Source organism: Equus caballus, chromosome 15 (assembly GCF_041296265.1).
Source record: "Equus caballus isolate H_3958 breed thoroughbred chromosome 15, TB-T2T, whole genome shotgun sequence".
In the NCBI taxonomy this organism is placed as follows: Eukaryota; Metazoa; Chordata; class Mammalia; order Perissodactyla; family Equidae; genus Equus; species Equus caballus.
Window position 1 is genome coordinate 68,925,184 of NC_091698.1, and position 18,982 is coordinate 68,944,165.

At 39.9% G+C, this 18,982-nt stretch overlaps 1 protein-coding gene across 2 annotated transcripts in view; it reads left to right on the plus strand.

Annotated features, from left to right (window-relative positions):
• The window catches only part of SRBD1 (S1 RNA binding domain 1), a 206,194-nt gene that overhangs the window by 5,757 nt on the left and 181,455 nt on the right, over window positions 1–18,982 (plus strand). For both annotated transcript variants that reach the window (XM_023619698.2, XM_023619699.2), the window contains exons 3-4: window positions 1,959–2,139; window positions 8,957–9,343. In XM_023619698.2, the coding sequence (XP_023475466.1) occupies window positions 1,959–2,139; window positions 8,957–9,343 (568 nt within the window). The remainder of the gene's footprint in view (window positions 1–1,958; window positions 2,140–8,956; window positions 9,344–18,982) is intronic.

Genomic DNA, 18,982 nt, shown 5'->3' on the forward strand with positions numbered 1-18,982 from the left:
GTCTATGACAGGGTGTGAGGGTTTTATTTGAAATGGCTTGGGAAGCCACTGGAGGGCTTTGGGCAGGAATATGACATGATCTGGTTTACATTTGCAAAAGATCATTCAGTTTCTTGTTGGAGAACAGACTATAACAAGGGAGGGAATGAGAAAGGAAGCAGGGGGATTGGCTAAGGAGGTTAGTGTAGAAGCCTAGGGTCTTAGAAGTGAAAGTGGTCTAATTTGGGGTATACTTTGAGGATAGAGTAGATAGGATATGATGATGCATTAGGGATCCATTAGGATTTGGAATGTGAAGGAAAGACAGGACGAATCTTTGGGGAAGACTGGAAGAGGATCAGTTTTGACGGTAGTGAAATCGGTTCTGTTTTGACGTGCTAAGTTTGAGATGATTGCTAGATATCCAATGAAAGTGGATATACAAGTCGAGCTCAGGTCAAGTGGGAGATGTAAAATTGAGATTCCTCTATATTCAGCTATAGGATGAGCTAAGGTCATCTAGTAGGAGAGCATAAAGAGAAGAGGGCTGAGGACGAAGTCTTGGAGGATCCCAACACTGAAAGGTTGGGGAGAGGAGAGGAGTAAGCAAAAGGACTAAGGAGGAGCTGCCAGGGAGGTAGGAGGGAAACGAGGGGAGGGGTGTTCCTGGAAGGTGTGACAGACGTGCTCCAAGGAGTGAGTGCCACATGCTGCTGAGAGGTCAGGTATGCTTAGGAGTGAGAGTTGACTAGCTGTCTTAGAACTGTCTCATGTATAATAAAATAATACCTGTACCGTATTTTTCTTTATAATAACTGAAAGCACTTTTGAGTCTGTCCTATAATCTTTGCAATTTTCCTGTATGAAATAAGGTTAGTACTCCTGCTTGACAGATGATGAGACTGAGGTAGAAAGAAGTCATTCTGTTCAGTTTGGTGATAGTGTGAGGAATGGAACCCTGGTTTTCTGATTCCTTGGTTTTTGATTCTCATTCCTTTCAATTCCACTGCTCTTGTGTTATGTTAGTTTAATGATTCTCTGTTTGTTTTTTGCCTACTTTTAGGCTTTAGTGAGCATCCACCTCTGAAGAGATCTCACTTGGAGACTATCAGTGGCTTGACCTGTCTTAATTATGCTCTCTTACAACATGATTTAGCTAAGAAGTCATCCAAGCAGGTTTTTTCCTCCGGGTAGAACTTAAACCATTAAAAAAGCCAGTCATCCCTTTTCACTAGTCTCACTGAAGGAAGTGGTTATCCTTCCCACCAATATTGACCTTTTATGTTAGGGATGGAAATGGAATCACCTGGGTTGACAGGAGCGTGATGTCCCTTTACCAGAGCTCGCGTGGCTGCCTTTTCTCTGCTGTTGCTGTGACTTTGATTCTTGGGTGGGTAGTAAAGTGCTGTAGCTGCACCTTACGCAGTCTATTCAGGAAACCAATCCATTCTGTGAAAGGGAAAAAGGGTTAATTAAAGCAGTTGGAAGGGTCTTGATGCTGGCTTTTCATGTAATTTAGGGTGTTTCCTAGAGCCGTTTCCCACTCCTTACATTGATTTGAATAACTTAATACATTTAAATGAATTTGATTAGCACTTAGGAAATTATTTAAGTGCTTTTCACTGTTAAAATAGAAAATGTCACAATGACTATGGTGTGACATGACCCAGTAAATTACTTAAGGTAATAAATGATTTCCTGTGTCTTGAGTGTATGTGTGCGTGTGTATGTTGGTTTGGTGAGAGCAGAATGGGGAGACCTGTGATTCACAGCCCATCAAGGGGGATTTTACCTTGGTCCTGGATTACCTCTCTTGTTTCAATTCTTAGCAATATTTATTCACAGCCAGTGCTCACATCACTTCATTTTATATTAAACACCTCCTACTTTATTTTTTTTTCAGGAAGCATATGTCTCTTTTTTGCATTTAACATTTGCCTTCATTTTTCCTGGGAATTTTTCTGTCAATTTACTCCTAGATCATCTGCCTCTGAAGAAGATGACAAGGAAGATAGTGCCTGGGAGCCTCAAAAGAAAGTCCCCAGAAGCCGTAAGCAGCCTGTTCCCAAGGAATCCAAACCAAAGAGGGTGCCACGGGTGAAGAAGAACACCCTACAGATCAGTGATGGCCCAGAAGGCGTGGCTGTTAAGGAGGAGCTGGTAGGTCCTTTAGCTGGATAGAGGGAACATTGTAGTGCCTTCCTTATTGGTGATGCTGCTTTCTCCTTACACAGAGTAGGACAAAGCAGGCAAATGACAAAAACTGCAGGACAGTAGTGTCCTCTGTTATGGATCTTAACAGTATTTACCATCAGATCCACTATTGGAGGAGAAGGAATATTTATGATCTGGCATATATGTCTATCTTGCCAAGGCAAACACTCTGTCTATGCCAATCAGGATTAAAAAAACGAACAACAATAAATTATAGGCTCTTTTGCATTACAGAAAGAATTATGCATTTCCAAAATCACTCACTGTGGTATTCCTTTAAATAACAGCTTCTTTAGTACATTTAGAATAATACTCTTTTAATATCCATTGGATGCCTGACTTTCCAGGGGCACATTTATTGTGTATAGCAGGGGACATTATGTTGTACCTTACTGTGCCCTTGGATCGGGCTTTTGAATCAACTTTTTCTCCTATTACCCAGGACCACTGTTTCTTCTTTTCATGTAGGCTTTTCGTTGCACACACTTTTAGTGTGTGGGTGGGCTTTACCTATAGCTGAGAAAGTATTGACTCCTATCATCTTGTGGGCAGAATTTGAAGGTTTTTCATTAACCATGGCATAGACGCCCTTAAAGGTAGCTTGATTGCTTAACCTAGGAAATATCTCTTGGTTCAGTGGTTCCTTGTATTAGAGTCACAAACCCTTTGAGAATTGATAAAAGTTATGAATCCCATTTTAGCAAAATCAGTAAAATGTGCATGTGCCTGTCCTCTAACTTTTAAAGTATAGTCCAAGGGTGTATAGCTTAAGAACTCTTGTCATGGTGACTTCTTGATCCTTCCAGTGATGCTTGGTGTATTTATATTTTTTAAAGGAAAAAGAGAATTCAAATAGAAAGTTTTTCAATTAAGAGACATTCTGGGGGGGTTTTTAGAATTTCTTTCAGAATTGCCAAAATTCATGTTTTGTAGTTCAATGAAAGCACATGGAACATGTTAGAATATTTCATTTTGTTAGGTTTGGCAATTTGCTCCTCTATAACCAAAGTAAATGAACAAAATAGTTGAAAACCCTATTTGGGGTAGAGCTAGAACTGGCAGCCTCCTAATAATTTAAAAATCCATTGTTAGTGAACATTACAGACAATATTCATCATTATTCAGTCTCTTGTTCTCCATGTTGCTGGCATTTACCACCCCAATGGCCACTCTCCTTCATTCATTGAAGACTTGAGCTCCTGCTTCATGTCTTCCTCTTCTGTCATCATTCTTAGTTATTTCCCCCTTCATTTGGATGAGCCATCTAATACCCTGTCTTCTTGAGTCTTTGACCTCCTCATCTTCAGTGACTTTTTCTTCTTCTCTGCCTTCACCCCCATCATGATCTCAACTTGAATCTTGTCATCACCAGAAACTGTTACCACTGACATTTCTTTCTCAGCCATCCCACCTTTGTACCACCACCTCACCATTTCCTGTTCTTCCAGCTCACTTGTTAGGTATCCTCACTGCCACAGGTTTGCAACCTTGTCACAACATCTCATCAGTAATTCTCAACCTAGGGAACTTGAAAAAATGCCAGTGCCTAGGCCCCCTTTCCAGACCAGTTAAATCTGGAAAGAATTCTGGCGGTGGGCCTGAGCATCCGTGGTTTTATTTTCTTAAAGCTCCTCAGGTGATGTTTATGGACAGCCAGGGTTGAGAACCACTCCCTAGTCCTTTGACTCTAGTGCTCTATCATTGGCAGTCAGCCCTTTTCTGTTCCTACCTGATCTAGCCTAGATTACATAATCTGTCATATAAATCACTTTTTATTAAATAGTCTCACCGTTTTTGCCCTTCTTTCCTTCCATCATCCATGACTGATCGAACATGGATGCTGGATGAGCCATAGCCTCTCCTCTGCCACACCGAGCAGCTGACTGTTGCTGGAAACAGTCTTACCAATGACTTAATTTGTTTTCTTTTAGAGTCAAAACCTCAGACCTCAAAATGGCATCTAAAATACCTGGTAGGTTCCTTATTTTTCCCCAGTAGGTTTGTTTTTCCACTTTTTCCCTTCTCTTAAACTTCCTAAATTTCTTTCTTTTCTCTCATTCTCAGCTGATGACTTTGCCTTTTATGTGTTTGAGAATATATGAAGTTTCTCATTTTCTCAAGCTACCTATATTTGCATTCATCTTCTTTTGTCCTATTACCCTGGAGGGAATGTTATTCCTCCTGTCAAGGATTAGTCCCACTGCTTGGGCTTCAGATCCCATCCCCTCTTGTCTTCTCAAATTCTCTGCTCCTTTGCTCATCCCATTTCTTCTCTCTTGTCAACATTTCTTCCATTGGCTCAGTTGCTCCAGAGTATAACAATGCTCTTTTACGTCTAATTTTTAAGAATCCTCCCCTTGACACCATATCCCTCTCCAGTTATCTGTCAAGCTCACACAGTACAACACCAGGCAACGCCAAGGCCAAGGCCTGCTGACTGATTTGACTGGTAAAGATACAATGAGCCACTTTTCGATTTAGACAGTTTGCTACTTTCAGAGACAGCAAAACAAACGTGGTCAAATTCTTCTTAGAGTCTTGGGCTACCTAATAACCAGAGTGTTAAGAGTGATTAAAAAAAGCCATGAAAGCAAAAGAAAATGAACTTTGATTATTCAGTCTGTCAAAAATTCAGGTTAGGTTAGAGGCAGCCCTGATGGTCTAGTGGTTAAAGTTTGGTGCTCTCACTGCTTCAGCGGCCCAGGTTTGTTTCCTGGTTGCGAAACCACACCACCTGTCTGTCAGTAGCCATGCTATGGCTGCGGCTCACGTAGAAGAACTAGAAAGACTTACAGTTAGGATATGTGACCATACAGTGGGGTTTCGGGGAGGAGAAAAAAAAAGATTCAGGTTAGATATAAGGAGAAAAAATATTCTCATGGAGGCTTATTAAACTTGAAACTGTCCCTGAGGGAGGCCATATATTTTTAGAAGCTTCAAAAAATGGAGAGCTATTTCTATAATTTTTTTGATAGTTTTGATCCACATTTCTCAAAATTTTTGGTCTTTGGATCACTTTACACTCTTAAAACTTATTGAGGGCTCCAAGGAGCTTTTGCTTATGTGGGTCATATCTATTGATATTTACCATATTAGAAATTAAAAGTGAGAAATTTAAAAATAATGATAAATTTTAAAATAATAATAAACCTATCATATGTTAATGCAAATTACACTTTTTAATGGAAAATAAGTGCATATTTCCCCAAACAACAGCAACAAAATTAGAAGAATGACATTGTTTTACATTTTTGCAAGTGTCTTTAATGTCTGACTTACTAAAAGATAATTGAAATACATAAAGAAAATCCAGCCTCCCATACAAATATGTATTTGGAAAAAGGAGAGATGTTTTAATAGACTTTTAAGATAATTTTGAATATTCTTATTTGATACTGTACCAAAACTCAGTAAGTGGTGGTTTGTTTCATTGTGGAATCTGGAACTATATTAATGAACTTCTTATACTCTATTACATTAAAATTCACTGGTCTGTGTTATTTGGCTGGATCTTCTACCTATGCCTGATTTTGTAACGTTGTGTATTGGTCATTTGGAAAATATTGGTTCCCTGATTGATACAGATCTTCCAAATGTTAGCACCTAGTACCTTTTATCACATGATGTCAAAAAAGTCACATTTGTTACTATAACCACCAGTTTCATTACTGTTGGGAAGCTGGCATGTTCACAATGGATACAAATTTTCTGAAATTCTAATTTTCACTGTAAAGCCTGAATTTTATTATTGGTCACAAATGTCAGGTATTACCTTGAAGTAACAGTCTCACTTAGTTCATTTATGAGAAAATGTCTGCCACATATGCAAGTCTGAATAACCATAGTATGTCAGTCATTCTTTTAAGTAAAAATGGTGTTTTGTGGAAAAAGAAACTAGTACAACTCAACTGAAACCATTGCATGAGTGCTTTTCCCAGAGACGACCACTGCACGTCAGTATGCGTGGCAGGCAGCAGCAGGGCTTTATGTACACTAATCATTTCAGCAGAGTTTTAAAAATGTATGTTTTCAAGGACTGAAATTTAAAAAATTAATAATTTTTACTGCTTCATTCTTGAGTGAAACTGACATTGCAAGTGTGTGGCAGTGGAGGGAACAGTGATTGCTAGTACAGCTTGGTGCCACTGCCTTGGTTTTTGCTCCCATTGCTCTTGCACCATCAGTGAAATGTCAACACAGTGGAAAAGGCAGATGATGTCTTACTATTATTATGAATATAGTTTTGACCTCGCAGAACCCCCTGGAAGGGTCTCAGGGTCTCCCAGGGACTTATGAACAGCACTGAGAAACACTGGATAAATCTTGCCTGCAGACTCTAAAGAGGATACCTTTATGTGTCTAATTTACAATTGTTGGCATTTCTTCTTCTCCTCTTACTTAAACCTCTCACTTTTAGTCATTTTATTTTTTCTTCATGTCTTCGTCTACTTCCTTTTCCCTCTCCTAGGAGGTGGTCTAGGTGTGGAAGCGGTGATAATGATGATAGTATTAGCAGATATTGAGTGCTTATCATTAGCCAGGCAACTTGCTCAAAACTTCACTGTGTGACCATACGTAATCCTCACAACAACCCCTTGAGGCGGGTCTGATATTACCCTGATTTTATAGAAGAGAAAGCCAAGGCAAGAGGTGTTAAGTGACTTGCTAATGGATCACAGATAGTAAATGATGAAACTGGGTTTCTAAGTCAGGAACATGCTTTTGTCATCATTTCAGGAACTGATATATCTCTCATGGGTGTTTTTTTTTGTCAGCCATGCTCATAAGAGTGATATATAAAACCACAGTGCTGGTTTAATAATTAATAGTTTGATATAATCAAGGACTTGAAGTTCTTATGACTAGCAGTGTCTTTCCTCAGAGGCTGAAGTAAATAGAGAATTAAATAATAATCAGAAATTTACTTGACGAGCATGGACTCAGAAGAGGAGAATTAGATAAATCCATTTATTTGCGTTTATTGAATGCCTACTGTGGTCTAGGCACTATGCTTGTCACAGTGGCAATCGAATGTTTTAGTTGCATGAATCTAAAGTAGTCTGATGTATACATCTCACAGGAGGGCTGTCTTACCATTGGGACCAAAATACTCAGAATCTGTTTGCTGAGCTTCCCTCTTCCTTGTACATTACTTAAAAGAATGCTGATCATATTTGGTTTTTGCAGTTCTCCTTTTTCTGCTCCTCTATGGCTGAAAACCCTCTGTATGATTGACACATTCTTTAGCTATGTCAATTCATTTGATCAGGTTATTATCACCTTGTATGGACCTGGGACTCATTCTGTTTTTATATCTCTGTTCTTATCCAATATGTTTCAGCTAAAAAGGTAATACTTAGAGGCTGTTTAATGTACAGCATTTCCAGGTTCAGGTGGTGATAGGTGGGGATTAGGATGGAGTGTGCTCTTTATTGTACTTGTCAGTATTTTCAGTAGTCAGTAATTCTGGAAAAATATTTGATAGGAGAGAGAATTGAATTTTGACTGAAATTTGGTTTGGGAGTTGTTCTTTTGTTCAAGTTTGTGCTATCTGCATCACTTAGGTAACTGAAAACAGGCTAGCTTGTGAAATTGTAAACTATCCGGTCAGAGTCTGTATCTTATTTACCACTCTGGTGCGAAAATGAGTGCCAGGTCTTGTTCCTTCACACCTGAATTGTCACTGAGGGGAGAGTGGATGGGCCGTTGCAGAGAGTAGCCCCTGGACACCTGTGTGGACTGCCGTGCAGACTTCTACTAAAGAAAAAATGCCTGGTACTACCCTGCTGTTGTGCTGTTTTTTGTCCACTTTCCGTCTGCATAAATTGGTGGCAGGCGTAGCCTTTTGGGTTTTATGAGGGTGTGAGTGTTACTCTTTTCCCCCTAAATGGTTGATGTTTGATTGCAAGTTTTAAATCTTGGTTTTTCTGACATGTGTAGACCGATTCTTTACTCATTTTTTTAAAATTAAACTTTTTATTTCCAGATAATTGTAGAGTCATATGCAGTTGTAAAAAATAGTACAGAGAGATTCATGTACCTTTTATCCAGTTTCCCCCAATGGTAACATCTTGAAAACTATAGTAAAATATCACAACCAGTATATTGACATTGGTAAAATCCTTTCATCTTATTTAGATTTCTCTAGTTTTATTTGTATTCGTTTATATGTGTGTGTATGTATATATTTAGTTTTATGTATTTTTGTCACTTGCAGGTTTGTGTATCCACCACATAGACCCTTGTGGTTTCATCAGCACAAGGTTCCTAGTGTTGCCCTTTTATAGCCATATCCACTTTCCTCCTGTCCTTCCCCCTGCACCATCTCTGACTCCTGGCAATCAGTAATTTGTTCAGGAATGTTATATAAATATAACTATATACCCTCATGTACCACATAACAACGTTTCGGCCAATGACGGACTGCATTTATGACGGTGATCCCATAAGATTAGTACCATATAGCCTAGATGTATGGTAGGGTATGCCATCTACATTTGTTTAAGTATACTCTACAGTATTTGCACAATGACAAAATCACCTGACGACGCATTTCTCAGAACATATCCCCGTTGTTAAGTAACACATGACTATAGTATACAACTTTTTGAAATTGGCTTCCCCCCAATCAATATAATTTCCTTGAGATTCTTCCAAGTTATTGTGTGTATCAATAAATTGTTCCTTTTCATTGCTGAGTAATATTCCAGAGCAGTTGGTTTTTATCTTTTAATTCTCACTTGTTCTCTTTGTGGTTTGATAGAACAGCTCTGTGGCTATTGCCGATGTTGACTTGGAAGACAGAAAAAATAAATCGGATACTGTGCAGCCTCTGAAGACAGCGAAGACAAAAAGGAAAAATTCAGCTCAGTCACCTTCAGCTCAGAGGACCAAAAAGCTGAAAGTTGATGAAGAAACCCACAAAGCCAGCAACTTGGAGAGTGGGAGTAACAGTTCAGAGACACCGTCCACAAGCACTATGTGGGAAGGTGCATGCAAGAAGGAAGAGAATGAAGATGATGTTACATTCGGTCAGTCCCCTTTAAAGAGAGTGAAGACCGAAACATGTCCTCAGGGGGAGCCTGTCAGGTTTCCGGCAGACGCCCACAATATTAAAGAGGAGGTGGAAATGAACTGGGACATAGTACAGGTATGTGCAGCCTTTTTCTGTTACCGTAGTTTGTTTGATTCCTTTCTTTTTGATTAGGTTGGGGTGGCACTGGCTGAGGGAGAGGTTGGGAGTTTTCAGTTATCTTTTCAGTTTTACCAGTGATTTCTGGAGGCTTTGGCCACTGGTTCGCTTCCTGGGCACACTGTTTTGTAGGATAACTTATCATCATCAGTCCTTGAGCTAAGAGCTGGGACCTCAGGCCAGGTAGGTCTCTGCCATGGTGTTCTGGTGAATACATACTATAGAGACAGATTGTACAAACAGATTGGGCCTTCATAGTTCATTGTTAAGTTTTTGCTTTGAATTTGGACTGTATTTCCCCATAAAAGCAGTGCAAGTGAGTAGGTCATTGGCCATTAGTGCATTTATTTATCTCTTAGTATAATGTTGTAATATACTATGAACAAGGCCTAGCAATTTCTTAAAAGGAAAATCCTATCCAAATTCCAACTTGAGATGCCATAATTATATCTCTTACTACAGGGGAAATCAGATTTCTCCCAGTTTCTTTGGCTGGCTTTGGGGATGGTAGAGAAGACGTGAAGAGTGACTCTTAAACAATGATTTTCAACCTTTTGTCTGCCCCCAAACACCTTGGGAACATTTGAAAAGTAGTTGCAGCATCGCCCCTTAGGGGCTCCCTCCCTGTGGTCTGTCCCCTGGTGATTCTGATGTGTTCTCCTTCCCCTGCTGTGAATTGCTTCTCTAGAGCCCAGGGCCTCTGCTGGATCCTAATAACTACTTCTCAGTCAGGCACTGTCTTATTTTACCTTTTTCTTCAGAGGAATTTTTTTTTTTTTTTTTTTTTTTTTTTTTACCTATGTTGCCTTTTATTTCTGTTACCTATTAGTAGAACATCACCAGGAATTTTTTTTTTTTTTTTTTTAAAGATTTTATTTTTTCCTTTTTCTCCCCAAAGCCCCCCGGTACATAGTTGTGTATTCTTTGTTGTGGGTTCTTCTAGTTGTGGCATGTGGGACGCTGCCTCAGCGTGGTCTGATGAGCAGTGCCATGTCCGCACCCAGGATTCGAACTAACGAAACACTGGGCCGCCTGCTGCGGAGTGCGCGAACTTAACCACTCGGCCACGGGGCCAGCCCCCATCACCAGGAATTTTTGATTATCATTTTTCTTCTCTCTGGCCCACTAAGGAATAGAGTGTTCCCTTATAGCTTTTTTTAAATTCTTGTTCCTAAACAATCCAAAGTTTCTTGGAGAAACAGTATACTTAGGCTTCTTTCTAGTCCTTCTTTTTCTTTATTCATTTAGGCCTACATGTTTTAAAAGGGTGGTTCATGGACTACCTGCGTCAGATTCACTCTGAACCTTTCTTAAATGCAGTTTTCTTGGTTCCAGTCAAGACCTGTGGGGCTGGGTGGACATGTGCCACTTCCCTTCCCCTTTCCTAACACTTCAAAGTTTCTTTCTCTCATTGACATAGATTCACCTCTAGCAGTCGACAGTGAAGAAGAGAGAGGGAAGGAGGTGTCAAAGAACATAAAGTCTCTTGAACTGTAATAATAAGTTGTTCAAAATTAAGTCAAGGGCTACTTATTCTATGATACTTTGCTTCACACCCCATCTCCTAATCTATGTAACAGAGAAAGATGAAAATGGTCCTGCCTTAGCCAGTTGTCTCTTGGTTATAAGGAATAGAAAACTATTTGTAATGAGCTTAAGCAGAGAAAGAGTTTATTACCAAGAACACAGGGGCCTTTCAAAGAATGCCAGGGACAACTGTGATCAGTCTTGCAAAGGCCTTGAACCAGAAATTGGAAAACTGTGAGGACTTGAGGAAGAGAGTTGCTCAGTTTTCTCTCTCTCAGGGGTTTCCTGATCACTCATTTCTGCTGCTTCACTGTCCGAATTATTTTCTCCCTCGGCAGATCAGATTTCTCTGCTTCTTTATAGAGGGTGGAAAATGACAACTCCCCAACCACTTGCCATTAGTTTTAGCCTGTGAGGAGGGAGAAGTGTATGGTGAAAGAGAGGTGCCAACTGCCAGACTGTGAGTGGAGTGGAAGCTTCATTTATAAGCAGGTGGCAGCCATGCCCATTGTTGTGTTGTTGGAATAGTAAATGGGAGCAAGTTATCTCATTTTAAGGTCCTGGAACTGGTTTATGGCCTTTGGTCATATCATTTGGGTAGTATAGGTATACTTGTCTTCCAATTCCAAGCAGTTTTTTTCTCCTCCTCCTCTTTATTGGAAGTGATTTTTGACATCTGAAACAGCCTAGTCTGAGAATCTGGCACTCCTGGCTTGCGAGCTGGGAGGAGTGGTTGCTACAGCATCCACCTTTGCTGAACCCCTGATGGCAACTGGTAAGCTCAGCAGTTTCTAGATGGGTTTAGGGAAACTGCCAAGGAGACTTTAGGTATGATTTACATGTTTGGGTTTTAAAAAATTTAACCAGATGCAGTCATCCTTGTCCAACCTTAAATTAACTTTTACAGACAATTCTTGTGGTATGTGTGGATTTCCTTTCTTGTACTTTTTTATTCCCCCATAAACAGGAGAAACTTTGTGGGAGAGAAAATAATTTTATCTTAGCACCACATTCCTTCTTCTAAACGTGGTTGAGAACAGCGGCAGTTGTTGGGGGAAAGCAGACTGAGAAGAGTGAGAGTCAGCAGTGCCAAGTCAGACAATCAGGAAGCTTCTTGAACATTTGGATGAGGACCAGACTCAATGAAATGCCTATAATATGCATGTTATCTGCCACAAAACAAAATGTATGTCCAACCTCTTAGGAAGAAATCCTGAAAAGTACCTACTTAGTAAGGAACGGTCAATGGAAATTAATTGTATAGGAATTATTAATTATTTCTAATTGAACATGTGGGAAATGTCATTTATATTTCCTTCATTTTGCATGCTGTTTCCCGAGGACCTGCCCACCATAACACCTTGATCGTCTGTTTTTTCCCTTGGTGTGTTTCTCAACTCTGAAACGTCCACTGCTTTATCAGGAACATCGCTGTCTTTTTGGGAAGGGAAAACTACATTGCCAGTACTTGATTTATCTGTAGTCATTACATGTAAACATACTTTGTGTCTCTTTCCTAATCAGGCATCGGGGATCACTGGATCCCTCGAGTGGAAGCAGCGTGCTCTTAAGCCCTTTCCCCCAATCTAAGTACGTGTGGTTGCCGTCAGAAACTAGTTTTGTTAAAATACATTCTATCGTTGTGCAAATATGTTGTGAATACCATGACCTTTAGGAATTTGAAGAGGTGACTAGTCACAAACAGTTTTTGAGAAAATCCAATCCTCCGAAGAGCTGATTGCTGTTATATATAGTCTCTTTATTTTGAGGGGAGTGGGAGTAGGGGAGTGGAGCAGCCTTATATAAAATCTTTGTAAAGTTTGGTAAATTAGGGAAGAAAAGCAAGCAAAAGCCTCTTTATTAGCTATTTTCCTTGTTCTTGCAAGAGATGATGTGGGATTATATGGGTGAAAAAGACCACGGGATGGCAAAACTGGGGACAGAAGTGGGACAGGAAGGAGATGAATGTTCTCTGAGTTGGCTTTCTCACTGCAGTTCTGCACATAAGCACAGCACCATCCGTTAGGTTAACCTCTTTGTTCCAGGAGGGATTAAGTAAAAGAAATTGTAGCTTTTTTTGAAGCGTTTTTAAAAAAACTTTTTGAAGTATATATACAGAAAATTGTGCAGCTCATGAATGTTCAGAAGTATAACCATGTAACCAGCTTGTGGATCTTCGAGATCAAAAAACAGAACATGACCAGCCCCCCAGAATCCCCTTTCATACATACCTTTTTCTGACCCTCCCATCCCTTTTCCTGTTATAGGACTTCTAACAGCATTGATTAGTTTTTCCTTTGTGGTCTTTAAGGAAACTTTTTTTTGTGATAAAATAAGTGATACAATAAAATGAATCTGTAAGGGTAAAGAGAACAGCAGGAATTATAGAAGACAGGTGTCTGGTTAGTGGTTTGGAAATGATTTTGAGTAGAAAATTCTCTCTCTCAATTCTACTCAATAGAGTGTCATTTAATTTAGATGTTAGTTCTTTTAAAATGCAGCTGCTGCCTGGATGATTAAGGCCATAGTTCATTTGCTGATACCCAGATGTTTTCTTTATCACTGAGGGAATGGGTATATAGATTTGGAGGAGTAAATCTCAGGACAATTTGGGAAAAAGCCATTTCATTGGAGGTTTTAGACACCAGCGGGCAGTATGAGGGCATGCTTCACCTATCTGTGATAGGTTCAGGAGGAGAAGTGAGGTGATTTGCTTAATTTGTATTTTTGCCTAAATAATCACCTTGCTTTGCACACAAATTGAATTTTTGAAAAGGTAATATAGCTCGTGGGACTTTGGGTAATTTACTTAACTTCTTTGGGCCTCAGCTTTTGTATCTGTAAAATGGGAACAATAATAATAATACCTGTCTCTTACAGTTTAAATGAGTTAATATTGAATATGTAAAAGTGTTTAGAACATAATAAGCCCTATAGAGGTGTTAGCTTAAAACAACAGTCACAAAAAGTGCCTTTCTATTTAATTCTTAGAGATGAAAAAAAAAATCTCGACTGCCTTCTTTTTTACTTTACTCTCATTCCTATCTACCAGTTAACTGTAAAAATCATTTAAGTATGTTAAATAACAAAAATTCAACAGGTAGTTTTTTTTGCTTTTTGCTGAGGAAGATTCGCCCTATGTTAACATCTGTTGCCAATCTTCTTTTTTTTGTATGTGAGCTGCTGCCACAGCATGGCCACTGACAAGATGAGTGGTATAGGTCCACGCCTGGGAACTGAACCTGGGCCACTGAAGCAGAGCGCGTCAAACTTAACCACTAGGCAACTGGGGCTGGCCGTTCAATGGGTAAATTTTAAAGATCTAGTTGGCTTTATTAAATGATTCATGAATTGGACAGCATCCCATCTAGCAAGCAGAGAGGAGCTCAGAGGAGCTGTACCAAATGGAGGGCTGTTATAGGCGGAAGGGGGATGGGATAAGGATTACTTCATCTTCATTTAGGGGGTGGAAAGGGCCTATGTGGCAGGTTGTTTCACTGATGCTCACCAGAAAATTCCAGACTGACTGGTTAAGACTGCATTCCTAGGGGAGACTGTAACTGCAGTTAGGTTAGGTATTAAGTCTTGGTTTGCTGACTTGGGGCTTAGCACAAGTGTCTCCATTTTGGGCCTGTCATTTCTTTTTTTAAGAAGTAATAAATGTGAAGTTTAAAAACCATAGGGGGCCGGCCCCGTGGCCGAGTGGTTAAGTTAGTGTGCTCCGCTGCAGGCGGCCCAGTGTTTTGTTGGTTCGAATCCTGGGTGCGGACATGGCACTGCTCATCAGGCCATGCTGAGGCAGCGTCCCACATGCCACAGCTAGAAGGACCCACAACTCAGAACATAGAACTATGTACTGGGGGGTTTTGGGGAGAAAAGGAAAAAAATAAAATAAAATAAATAAAAAAAAATCTTTGGAAAAAACCCCACAAAACTATAGTAGTTGCCTGCCTTATTCCAACCCATCCCTAAGGTTTGCTCTCTGCCTGTAAGTCTTTTGGTTATTTCTTTGTCGTTTGCTTCATTCTTCTAAGATACAGATTTCTGGGCCCCACCCCAGAGTTTCTGACTCAGTGGATCTAGAGTGGGGCTCAAGAATTTGCATTTCTAATAAGTTTCCAGATGATACTTATATTGCTGGTTTGGGGACCACGCATTGTGAACCACCGCTTAGTCTACAGATCTCATTGAATCTGAGATCTCAGGGGGGTTGATTCAATAGCTGAGACCAAGTAATGAGTAGATCAGTCATTGAGGGGCTTAGTATTAAGTATAGGATAAACTCCAAACTCTATGGAATTCCCCATGTAGCTCCATCCACCTTTCCATTTCTCACCTCACTGTAACACTGCTTGTACATTTTAGCCTTACTGAACTTATAGTAATTTAAAAAATGTGTAGTGGCTTTCAACTCTTCTCTCTTCTTAAATTCCTGCCCCTGTTTGACTGCCTGGAGGTACCTTCGTTCTCTTGTTGCTTTTCCACTGCTGCAGAGTTAGGTGTTTCTACCTCCCCTGTGCTCTTAAAACAATCTATATATGTTTCTGTCAGAGTGAAGATCACACTGTATTTTACTTGTCTACTTGACTGTCTTTCTTTTTCTGTTACTTTGTCCCAAAGTCCTTGGGAAAGAGGACTCGGTTTTTTGAATTTTTATTTTCACTGGGGTTGGTGTAGTTATTGGCGTATAAAAATGAGCTAAAATAAATGTTTGACTAAATTAAGACAGAAGAAATTGAATGATTTGGAGGCCCAAAAGTAGTGACTGCTTATAGTAGTTTTGTTGTGCTTAATTTCAAGGAGCAAATTTACATAAGCATCGGCATATACACCTTTAACACATACGATGCTTCTGGATTTGTTAGGTTTTGGTACTATCCAGATATGGATATTGAGTCTTAGCTGTCTTGGGCCACTTTCAGTTAACAATAGCTGAGCTAGTTTAGGGTAGCGGGAGCCCATGGATTCCTTCAACCAGTTCCAGTCACCCAGCTCCAAAATGATGAGCATTTTGGTCATTTTCACCTCTCGTGTCTATCTTTCAGAATCTGGCTTATCTTTCCAGGGCCAGCTGAAATGCTACCCTTGCAACAAGCCTTCCTTATTACCCCTGGATAGATCTTTCTCTTCTCTGAAAACGTTATACTGCTTATTGCCTGGTGCATGCTGTTTCATTTGTACTTATTTGCATTAACACTTTATCTTCCCTTCTAGATTGCTAACTCCTTGAGGATGGTGAAGTTTGCAACCAAGCTTGGGAAGGGATTCTAAAACTATGTCACAGTGGTTGGACCTTTACCAGTAGGTAGATAAGGGTCATTGGAGCTTATGTTCAAAAGAAGAAAAAGAGAAAAATAAGGGACTTATTTTACCTGTGTTTTAGCAATATAATCAGTAGTAATGCGGAGAGGTTGGATGGAAGGCATAGAGAAGAAAAAAACTGCTCTCTGGTTCAGATAAAAGATGATATTAACAGAAAGGGAGCTCGAGGGGAAGGAACAGACATTTTAGAAGTTTAGTTTTCTTCCTTGGTGACAGATTAGGTGGGCATAATAGAGAACAGTGATACTAAGGACATTGATTACAATGCTTTTGGTCTCAATAAGAGAAAAGCTTGCACTAACTTAAGCAGTAAAGGAGATTTATTGACTTAAGTAACAGGAAAGTTTAGTCAGTGCACTTAAACGGTCTCTCTGCGATTCTGTTAGCACTACCATCCTCAGCTACAAGATTCTACATGTACAAACTGTATTTATCCAGAGGAAGAAATTGTACCTGGGTCCAGAGTTGCAGCCCAATGTGGAGCTTTAGGCTGACTAGACTAATCTCTCTGGCCAGAGCAATGACACACTCTGGCTGTTGTTAATTCCGAAACAACTGGTTACTTGAACAAAATGCTGTGGAGCTGGAGGTCCAGTATTCTCAAGCCACATAGCTGTTACATAACGGGGGAGGGATTGTTGGGAGAGATAACTACAATATCCTCGATAGTAGAAGACGATGACGTTGACTGAATAGGAAATAGGAAGAGGTATAGGTTTGAGGGAGAAAATATTAATGAGTTTGATTTCGTAGGGGTCAGGAAAGATATCAAGCAAGAGGAGCATTTCTGGATGAGGGAGCAGCTTCATGAAGGCCTTTCAAGAAGGAAACAACTGGGCTTGTTCTATGAACTGAGAGAAGGCCATAGGGACTGGCTTCTAATGGGGGAAGATTGGATAAGATGAGATTGGAGAGGAAGGCTTATGTCTTTTGGGTCATGGTAAGGAGTTTGGATTCTAAATGCAATGGGAAATCATGGAAAGGTTTTGAGCAGTCAAGAGACATGATCTAGTACACATTTGAAAAGATAATTCTTGTTGCTTTATGGAGATTGGAATAGATGGGATGGGAGTGTATGCAAGGAGAACAGTTAAAGGCTACTGCAGTGGTGCAGTCTTGAACTAGGCTGTGGTGTGGGGAAGAAGAAATGAAGAGCAGTAGTAGACTAAAATATTTTGCAATTGGAGTTGACTGGTTCTTATGATGGAGTGGATTTAAGAATTGGAGGAGACAAAATAGTTGAAGATTCTTAGTTTTCTGGCTTGAACTGTTGTTTGAATGGACATAATAAGGGTCAAACTGGAGGAGGAATAAGTTTGAGAGGAAGATAATTTTGCAAATGCAAGGTTTGAGATGCCCTTTACATGTCCAAAACTGTATGTCAGATAGTTGGCTAAATGAGTCTGGAACTCACGTGGAAGAGAGCTAGGGCTGGAGATGTAAAGTTGGCATCCTCACCAGAGAGTTGGTATTAAACCATCATAATGGGTGATAAAATGTGGGCCTCATGAGTTATTTCTCATGCCCAGAGAACTGAGAGTATCCTCCATAGTCTCTGGAGTGCAGCCATTTATTTCATTTGTAGTTTTGAAATTCAGTCTATTATATACATTGACTTGATCTTGTTAATCAGTTGATTATGATAACTTAATAATTTTTCTGTTTTTTTCTTCCATTTTTGGCAGATCTTGGACATCAAGATTAAAATAATAGTAAAACCTTCTGCCTTTTGTGCTTTACTTTGAAAAATCTGCTTAGGCTTTTGAGAATATCTACTGAAATTGCATTTCATTCTTTCTCTTCTCCAGGCTGACCTCTGTAAACTTTTCTGCTTACATGTAAATTTTACGGAAACCATAAATAGACTTGTTTGTTTGTTTGTTTGTTTGTTTTGAGGAAGATTAGCTAGCCCTGAGCTAACATCTGCCTCCAGTCCTTCTCTTTTTGCTGAGGAAGACTGGCCTTGAGCTAACATCCGTGCCCATCTTCCTCTACATCTGGGACGCCTACCACAGCATGGCTTTTTAAGCGGTGCCATGTCCGCACCCAGGATCTGAACCGGTGAACCCCGGGCTGCCAAAGCGGAACCTGCACACTTAACTGCTGCGCCACCGGGCCAGCCCCAGACTTGTTTTTTGTAAAGGAATCATTTTTAATTTGTAGTACATGTGTATGATACAAAATTCAAAAGATATAGAAGAGTCTTCCTATCCTAATTCTCAGCCAACCAGTTACCTTTCCTGAAAGTAAGCCATGTTCTCAGTTCTTGTGAATCATTCCCTATCAGTTCATATAAGTAGTTACATGGTATTCTACTTCATGAGTACATCATACTTTATTTACCAGTCCCCCTTGCAGACATAGGTTTTTGCTGACTTTTGCTATGCTGGAAATAGTTCTTCCAAAAAAAATCACTATAAATAATGTAATTTTCTGGAGGTATGAATATATCAGAATGAATTCCTAAAGTGGAATTGCTGGGTCCAAGAGTTTAAGCATTGTAAATTTTTATAGATGCTGCCAAATTGCTTTTCCTCCAGAGGTTATGCCGTTGTATTCTCTCACTAGCGGTGACTGAAGGTGTCTTTTTGAGCCAGCCCTGATGGCTTAGCAGTTAAAGTTCCGTGCACTCTGCTTCCATGGCCCAGTTTGGATTCCCTGGTGCAGAACCACACCACTTGTCTGTCAGTAGCCATGCTGTAACGGCTACTCACATAGAAGAACCAGAAGAATTTACAACTATACACA